Here is an 8,693-nt window from a genome sequence, read left to right as displayed (position 1 = left end):
CTAACTCATTATCTTTATTTTTCAAGAACAAGTTTGAGAATATGTTTTTATTTTTTTATTATAAATAATTTTTATTTGAATAGAAAAAAAAAAATATTTTTCTTATTAATTTGAATTTACGCCTACCTAAGTCTGGCCTGACATGACAGTGTTTTAGTTTTTACAATGTAGTATTTATATTTTTGTTTATTTGAAAATGAATGAAATAATATTTTTTTATTTTTTATTTTTTTATATTAGTATATTAAAAATATCTTAAAAAATTAAAAAAAAATTAATTTTAAATAAAAAATACAAAATTTTATAAAATACAAAACAGTTACTGTATCTTGATACAGGCTGGCTTTTGAGCCCAATAACTTCCTTCGCCACGAAGCTCTCTCCAGTTTCTCTTATTATTAGAAAATAAATAAATAAGTTAATTAATTAACACAAGAGCTCTAGATTCAATTGTCCTCTCCAAAACTCGTCAAAATCCAAAAACAAAATGTCTTCAACATTCAGTGGAGATGAAACTGCGCCGTTCTTCGGATTCCTTGGCGCTGCTGCCGCCCTCGTTTTCTCCTGTAATTTTGATCTCTGTTTTTTTTTGGAACCAAATTCTGATCTGGATCTATGAATATTAAGATTCTAGTTATTTTCAATGATGCTTACGTGGATCTGGTGTTTTGATTGGGTGGTTGTTCAGGCATGGGAGCTGCTTACGGTACCGCGAAGAGTGGAGTTGGCGTTGCATCAATGGGTGTGATGCGACCAGAGCTCGTGATGAAATCCATAGTCCCGGTCGTTATGGCTGGAGTTTTGGGTATATACGGTCTGATTATTGCCGTGATTATCAGTACTGGTATTAACCCGAAGGCAAAATCCTATTATCTGTTCGATGGATATGCTCATCTTTCTTCTGGTCTCGCCTGTGGCCTCGCTGGTCTCTCTGCTGGTATGGCTATTGGCATCGTTGGTGATGCTGGTGTTAGGTAAATCTCTTGAGTGACTTAATAACTGATTCCAATTGCTCAATTTTTTCTTTTGGATTTGTTATGTTTTTTTAATTATAAAAAGGTATCTTATGATTAATTCTACCGGGATAAAAGGTTTCGTGTTTCATTCGCTTAGGAGCGGTATTTGAAGCTGCTATATGATATGCAATGCCTGTTTTAGTTGCGATATGGTTTTGTCTTCAATATTTTGTTTTGTACTTGTTTTGTAATATGGTTGCTAGAAAGCTGCCAATAGATTGTTTGAGCTCAATTTCGTGGATTGAAATAGTTGCTCAAGCATGGGTTGTTTTGGAATTGAGCTCTAGAAGCTTGTTTGATTTTAGTTCATAAGCTCCTCCGTCAAGTGTTTGAGATTGGCTCAACTGCCTCATGATGCTCATTGGAGTTGATTGAGCTGGGGGAGCTTTGACTTGGACTCGACCGGAATTTGAACCTAGTTTGCACTCAATAAGTTTTTAATTTAGTTTCAATTTGAAGTAATCAAATGTTTTCAAGAGAATTTAAAGGAAATGGTTGTCAGCTTTAAGTTTCCATAAACAGACGTATCAACTAATTTGTGTAAACATAACAAATAGAGACCATGAAAATTAATGAATGGAGGGACCCTGAATGTTATCATATATGAAAAGCCTTCCAATAGAAAATTAGATGGTAACTGCAGTCACTAAAATAAACCAAAGCTAAAGTTTAATAGACATTGCTTAGAATTCTATTCTGCTAGAATGTTCAAGGTTGAGTTTTGCAATTAGTTTATTATTGTTACTATTCCTTCCTGTTTGCATTTGTGAAGATATTTGGAAATATAAGGTTAAATGTTTGAGGTTTTCTGTTGGGTCTTGATTTTTGGAGGTTCGGTGAGAAACAGGTATTTGGTTATAATAATTTCATCACCTCTTTGGTGTAGATAACTACTAGTGTCTGCTCTGCTTTGTTGGGTTAAACAATGAAGTTTGTGATATACTGTATGCTGTTTACCTGTACTTGTTTCTTGTGTTTGTTTTGCGCTGTCTGTTTGATGCTGGGTGCCTTGATTAGCCTTCCATTTCTGAGGTTGATACATGCTATACAGATGGTAGTGTTCTCTTTTATGGTTTTGCCCAATGAGTTATTGGATTTCAGTTTTTCATTGAAAGTTTCACTTTAATGTCGGGCTGTACTTTGCAGAGCTAATGCCCAGCAACCAAAGCTTTTTGTTGGTATGATCCTCATTCTCATCTTTGCTGAAGCACTGGCCCTTTACGGTCTCATTGTTGGCATCATTCTCTCCTCCCGAGCTGGTCAATCGAGAGCTGAGTAAAGAGTCCCTCTGCTTGGTGTCTGTATGGCTGTTGTGATTCATCTTTGTTAGTTTAACTTAAAAAGTGTTTTGTACTAAAAAAATTCATGTCTGACTTCAGTGCCATTGCTTATATGATAAAAATGTAGAATTGGTTATTGGCTCTTCCCTTGATAAATTCTCATTGTTTAATTAATCGATGTATGTTATGGTCACTTCAAATTCTTGTTGAAAGGATGCCATATTGCCTGGTTTGCTGATCCTGCACTCTCCCGCTGTGGTGAAGGATCCAGATTGACCTTGCCATCCATCTGTAACTGCCTTGAAATATGTTTTTCTGCCGGGATTAATAGTCTAGTCTATACGCTGGTATTTTGGCCCCCTCCATTTCATCAAGTCTGGATCCGTCACCGTTTGAAGTTAGAAATTGCTTTCCAGAAATTAATGAGAGCTTAGTTCGATTTCGCCTTTGTATTAATACAACCAAACCAACATGCTTGAGCGCTGTTTGAGATGGTTTGCGTGTGTAGAGCTGCTGGGGTCGCAAGTTTGAGCGCTGGTGGGGTGGGTGCATGTATTTTCTGAGTTGTGTTGATTTTTTTTTCCAAAAAAAAAGAAAGATGTATGACATGTCGTTTGTCCATTTAATGAAAATAAATAAATAGAGCAAGGCCAGGCATGTGTGGCTTGCTCCCGTGGGCTTTACACTAGGCACGATCCTTTTCTTCCTTTTCTTACTTTCATATGTTTTTTTTGTTTTTTTGGCACCTTGAAGAATATTTTTTTACCTTACTTTTTAGTTTTAACATGATTTTTAAATATTTTAATAAATTTTTATTTAAATTTTAATAATATTTCTTTCAATTATTATGCATGTGATATTAAAATAATAATACTAATAATAAATTATTCATGAAAATTTATTTTATTATTTATTCTTAAAACTTTTGAAAACATATTTCATCGTATTTATGATTTTTTAGATTCTAATTACATATAAAATATGAACATATTATTTTGATATATTTTTACAAACTTAATGTAATAATTATAAAATATTTTTTAAAAACATAAATAATTATTTCAGTTAAAAACTTTATATTTGCTAAGATGCATGATAAAAAATGTTAATGAAAAAATTATCCTGATGTAAAAAAATCATGATGACTGCTTTCTTAAATTTAATAATAATGCCAAAAAAATTCTTATATTTTCATGTTTAAAAAAGTACTGGTCCCTTGCAGTGTAGTGCTTTTCGTGGTTTTGAGTCAAGAATTAAAAAAAAAATCCAAAAAAAAATCATTTGATGTATTTTTAAGGGTGTGTTTGATAAAAATTTTGTAATTCTAGCTTGAAAAAACATTATATTAATTTTTTAATGTATTTTAATGGTTTTAACGTACCGGTGTCAAAAATTAAAAAATTAAAAAAATATTTTGATATATTTTCAAATAAAAAATTATTTTAAAACACACATTGCACTACAATCTCAAACACACATTAAAATAATATTTGGAAACATGACCCAAATGATGATTCACACAAATTTAATTATAATTTTCTAATGTTTAAAATTAATTTTTTATATATATTTAAATTGTTTTGATGTATTGATGTTAAAAATAAAAAATATTATTTTTATATATTTTTAAATAAAAAATATTTTTAAAAATATGATACAAATACATGTTGCAACTCCAATGTAACATGTGTTCTTAAATAAAAAGCATAAAAATGAAAATCAAAATGAGAGAGAAAGACAAGTAAAAAAAACTAGTATAACATAAATAATCTTTCAAATACACGTGGTTCCATGATATAGGGAGTGCCCCTGGTATTGAAACGAGGGGGGGAAGTATTTCGGAATTTGAACACGGTATATTACATTACGTCACTGCTAACGCAGCTAATATAAAATCCCCCCGTTAACCGCCGTCACCATTGATCACTGTATAACAAAGGAGCGTGATCAGATGCAATCAAGACCACCAAGTATAAGTCTTAATCTCCATTCACAGCTCTCCAAATATCCATCTAGTGTCGCGGAAACATATGATTGGCTGTTTCATTTACGAGCTTTATTGGTTGCTTTAACCAACTGGTCAACCATTGTTACAAAACCGATTCAGCTTTCATGTTCTTATAAGAATATAAGAAAATAATTTTAAATAAAAAAATTAATTTTTTTTTTAAATATTCTCAAACCGGCCTTTATAAACCTTATTAATCATTTTTTTTTACCAAAGGTATATTTATTTTTGCAAGTAGCTAAGCTTCTTCTTAAAAAATTCAGATTTTTGTTTGTTTTGATTTGATGTGTGATATTAAAATTAAATTTTTAAAAATTAAAAAATATTATTTTAAAATATTTTTAAACAAATAAACACATTAAAAAACCATACTACCAAACTAACTAACAGTGGAAGTAGCAGCGAAACCTCCCTTCTAGAAATCTCTATTTACGCATGTACTTTTTGACCACCCACCAAGCCACCGCCGTCTTTTAACGACCGTTTATATCGCGTGGAGCACAATCTAGAAGGCAGTCACCGTTATCTATAAATAACTCCAGCCAGGTTTGTCTTATCAAATTTGAAACATTTTCCGTTCTCTAATTTGTATGGTTATTTCTATATGATTTTATGAACCTGTTTCGTTCACGCGTCTCAAGCTCAATAGTATCTACCATGGGCGAAGAGCAAGGATCCTCTGCTTCCGCTTCCACCGCAACATCATCATCACGGGCAAAAACAAGATCTACATGGCCCTCTATTCTTCGCTGGATCCCCACTTCCACCGATCACGTCATCGGCGCCGAAAAACGCCTTTTCTCTCTAGTGAAGTGAGTGATTCCTTAATTCTTCTCTCTTTCATCGTGATTGAGCAAAGCGAAGCCCTAATTTGTTGTGTATTTTGGGAATTTTAGGACTCCGTACGTGGTAGAGCAAGTGAATATTGGTTCGGGTCCACCAGGGTCAAAGACTCGGTGGTTTCGATCTAAGAGTGATGAGCCTAGGTTTATCAATACGGTGACTTTTCAAAGCAAAGAGGACTCTCCTACGCTTGTAATGGTCCATGGATATGGTGCTTCTCAAGGTTTCTTCTTCAGGAATTTTGATGCTCTTGCTAGTCGTTTCAAGATCATTGCTATTGATCAGCTTGGGTAATTATGCTTGTATTATCTTTTAATTAATACAGTATTAATCCTTTAGCTTTTAAAATTTCAGTCACACACGGTTTTTTCAATCCTAATTTGAATGGCATATATTGTAAAGGGCTCAAATTTGGTTACTTAATTGTGAGTAATAATTACATTTCTACGGTCAGTGAATTCTCCGGCTCTCTGCTAAGCAATATATAGTCATATAAATCATTAATGCGTCACCATTGAATAAATCTTAATTGTCTTCTGCTAAACTTATTTTTTTCTTTTTTTGGGGTTAATTTTGTTTATAGTTGGGGTGGATCAAGTAGACCTGACTTTACCTGCAAAAGCACTGAAGGTAGGTTAGCTTTACATTTCTTCAGAGGATTTATTCGTCAAGTACTTTGGAAAATGCTTTGTGTGTTTTTTTTGCCTTGAAACAAATTATGTATGTTAAGTTTGGTAATGTAGAAACTGAGGCGTGGTTTATTGACTCCTTTGAGGAATGGCGAAAAGCAAAGAACCTCAGTAACTTCATATTGCTTGGGCATTCATTTGGAGGGTATGTTGCGGCTAAATATGCACTCAAGGTGATTGTTTTGCCATGATTGTTAGTATTTTGAGGACTATATGATGGCACTTTCTTCATTTCTGATGGTTGTTGCACATTTGTGTTATAGCATCCCGAGCATGTTAAGCAGTTGATTTTAGTGGGATCTGCTGGATTTTCATCAGAATCAGATTCCAAGTCTGAGTGGCTCGCCCAATTTAGGGCAACTTGGAAAGGAGCCATTTTGAATCATTTGTGGGAGTCTAATTTTACTCCTCAGAAGGTTGTCAGGTATGTCCCTTTCCCTTGTCTGGGTGTGCTTCAACATCTCTTCAAAACTTAAAAATTTAGGTCTCCTTTCAATCATTTTAGATTGCCATGTCATAATCATTCACATGCCTTTGCCAATGCATAGCCTACGTCATTAAATTATTCTTCTTCACATAGTTGGTCTGTGGCAGCATCAACAAAGCCCATGTTCCAAAAACTGGAACTGGGATCAACATTTTGTTTTGTTTTCAATCAAATAGTTTTGGTTTGAGGTCTTTAAGCACGTAGAACCAAGAAGATTCTCAATAAATGACTTAAAACAGGATTTTATTATGAAGTGTACCTTCTATAGAGAAGGCTTAGTGTCCTTCTCTAGCTCCTTTTATTATATTTTCCATAAGTGGCATCTGGATTCCTCCATTCACCCACTGGAGCACTTTATACATAGTACCAGTATAGTTGATGCTGTCAAGCTTCCTTTACCTTTCTGTTTCTGACAGTCCTGATTAAACCTTTCATCCAGAGGGTTGGGTCCTTGGGGTCCTGGTCTGGTACGTCGCTACACAACTGCTAGATTTGGTGCATATTCAACCGGAGTAGTATTGGCTGAGGAGGAGTCCAAATTGCTAACAGGTAGTGTGGGATATCATCTAGGCTTGTGTGCATTCATCAGGAGGTATCTGACGCTTGCTCTTTTAATTGCAGATTATGTGTATCATACTTTAGCAGCCAAAGCTAGTGGAGAGCTATGCTTGAAATTTATATTTTCTTTTGGAGCATATGCACGGAAGCCCCTTTTACAGAGGTCTGATTAACCCAACTTATTTTGATCTTTTGTCTTTCCTCTAGTGTGTCAAAATACCTTGTGTGAATCAAAGTTGACAGCATCTCTTTGCCCAAATGTTTGCTGCCTGAATGTGTTAAAACTAGAACCTATTGCTGTATCTATGTCTGTGGTTGAAAAGTTGATCTTGTGAGTTACGGTCGTCTTAGATGCATAGATGGGTTTTATGCTGTTGCTAGAATTTGTTATGTTAATTAGGTTGTTTGATTGTTGGGGGTCTATATAATGGCCTAGAAAGTTCTGCGTGGAATATCAGATTGCTTGCTTGTGTAGAGTGGATTGAAGGAGCTTCTTAGAAAAGCCTGTTATGCTGAGACTAAAAAGTTATTTTAGAATGGCATGCATCTGCTTTTGGTTGACCAAAAGAATGTTGGAACACACGCACACGGAGAAGGAAGTCCCAATGAGTTAGAGGGTGGCAATGGGTTTGATTCAGAAATGCCTTCTCTTCCTTTTTGCAAATGAAAAATCAATGCCATCCCGAATAAATCTAAAACCTAGCTGTGAATGTTAGCTAGCAGTCCTTGTGAAAACCCTATTATGGCTGACATCTATTTTCCAGCTCTAAACACCCTTTGATTTAGAATGATCATCTTAAATGAACTAAACACAATTACCATAAATGATATCTGCATCATGAAATATAATGCTTGTATTTGTTCTTTTAACATGTATAAAGTACCGGATGAAGTCCCTTTGAAGAAGTTACTAAATCCTCTAACATTTTGTATGCAGTGCATCAGAATGGAAAGTGCCAACCACTTTCATATATGGCTTCGAAGATTGGATGAGCTACGAAGGTGCCCAACAAGCTCGCCAGCATATGAAGGTTCCATGCGAGATCATTCGGGTTCCACAGGTCTCGCTTTTTCTCAATCAGTTTGAAATATTCGGTAATCAAAATTGGAATCAGCTTATTGAATTTTATTTTCTTTTGCCAAATGACAGGGCGGGCACTTTGTATTCATAGACAACCCAACTGCGTTCCATTCAGCTGTGTTTTATGCTTGTCGGATGTACATTTCACCTAATCTTGAAACTGAACATCTCCCTGAAGGTCTCACGCTTGCGTAGGAAATGTTACCATAAATCTTTAATTATTTGTGTATGATTCATTTATTTTATAGCCCCGTCACAAATTTATACTAGGATGTATTAATAAAACATTCATTTTTCATGTACATGTACATCTAATGTACTTGAGTTGTGCTGGATACAGCTGTATTTATTGAATATGAGCTCCGGAAGTTGAAACTTTCAAAAATGGTCATCAAACAGTTCGTGGTTTCCTCGACCCGTGGAGAAAGTTTCTACATTAATCATACTGAAAATAGGAAAATGTTTGTTTATGAAAGGGATGCACTATAGGGTGCATTTCATTTTGGCAATTTCATAGTGTGATAATTAATTACGTGCGGATAAAGGGCTTGGTTGATATCATATTTTATAAAATCTTATTTGAGATTTGTTTTTTACGCAGCTGGATTTGAACTAGATTTAACTAATTTGTGAAGTAAATATTTTGTTTAATTTAAACTAGAATCAGATTTTAAATTCTAATTTTTAAACCATGATTGATATACATTTGGAATGGCAAAAATAGAATAAAT

At 34.2% G+C, this 8,693-nt stretch overlaps 2 protein-coding genes across 2 annotated transcripts; both read left to right on the top strand.

Annotated features, from left to right (window-relative positions):
- Positions 1 to 351: 351 nt before the first annotated feature.
- LOC7493944 (V-type proton ATPase 16 kDa proteolipid subunit) lies at positions 352 to 2,432 on the top strand. The gene is made up of 3 exons (XM_002307663.4): positions 352 to 566; positions 689 to 974; positions 2,163 to 2,432. Exons 1-3 carry the CDS (start codon positions 488 to 490, stop codon positions 2,293 to 2,295), a joined length of 498 nt encoding a protein of 165 aa, XP_002307699.1. The 5' UTR covers positions 352 to 487; the 3' UTR covers positions 2,296 to 2,432.
- A 2,417-nt stretch (positions 2,433 to 4,849) lies between these two features.
- LOC7477651 (1-acylglycerol-3-phosphate O-acyltransferase) lies at positions 4,850 to 8,347 on the top strand. Its single transcript, XM_002307662.4, has 9 exons — positions 4,850 to 5,116; positions 5,201 to 5,437; positions 5,731 to 5,777; positions 5,891 to 6,009; positions 6,100 to 6,260; positions 6,763 to 6,872; positions 6,945 to 7,044; positions 7,819 to 7,942; positions 8,032 to 8,347. Exons 1-9 carry the CDS (start codon positions 4,917 to 4,919, stop codon positions 8,155 to 8,157), a joined length of 1,224 nt encoding a protein of 407 aa, XP_002307698.3. The 5' UTR covers positions 4,850 to 4,916; the 3' UTR covers positions 8,158 to 8,347.
- Positions 8,348 to 8,693: the final 346 nt, after the last annotated feature.

Source organism: Populus trichocarpa, chromosome 5 (genome assembly GCF_000002775.5).
Source record: "Populus trichocarpa isolate Nisqually-1 chromosome 5, P.trichocarpa_v4.1, whole genome shotgun sequence".
Lineage (NCBI taxonomy): Eukaryota > Viridiplantae > Streptophyta > Magnoliopsida > Malpighiales > Salicaceae > Populus > Populus trichocarpa.
Note: the sequence above shows the minus strand (reverse complement) of the source record. Positions and strands in the feature narration are given on the sequence as shown.

Excerpts from the sequence above, each read along its gene's own strand:
- LOC7493944 (XM_002307663.4), top strand. The coding sequence starts at position 488 with ATGTCTTCAACATTCAGTGGAGATGAAACTGCGCCGTTCTTCGGATTC. Across the intron at positions 567-688 it reads TGCCGCCCTCGTTTTCTCCT|GCATGGGAGCTGCTTACGGT; the intron begins GTAATTTTGATC and ends GTGGTTGTTCAG. Across the intron at positions 975-2,162 it reads GTTGGTGATGCTGGTGTTAG|AGCTAATGCCCAGCAACCAA; the intron begins GTAAATCTCTTG and ends TGTACTTTGCAG.
- LOC7477651 (XM_002307662.4), top strand. The coding sequence starts at position 4,917 with ATGAACCTGTTTCGTTCACGCGTCTCAAGCTCAATAGTATCTACCATG. Across the intron at positions 6,010-6,099 it reads CGGCTAAATATGCACTCAAG|CATCCCGAGCATGTTAAGCA; the intron begins GTGATTGTTTTG and ends TTTGTGTTATAG. Across the intron at positions 7,045-7,818 it reads CGGAAGCCCCTTTTACAGAG|TGCATCAGAATGGAAAGTGC; the intron begins GTCTGATTAACC and ends TTTTGTATGCAG.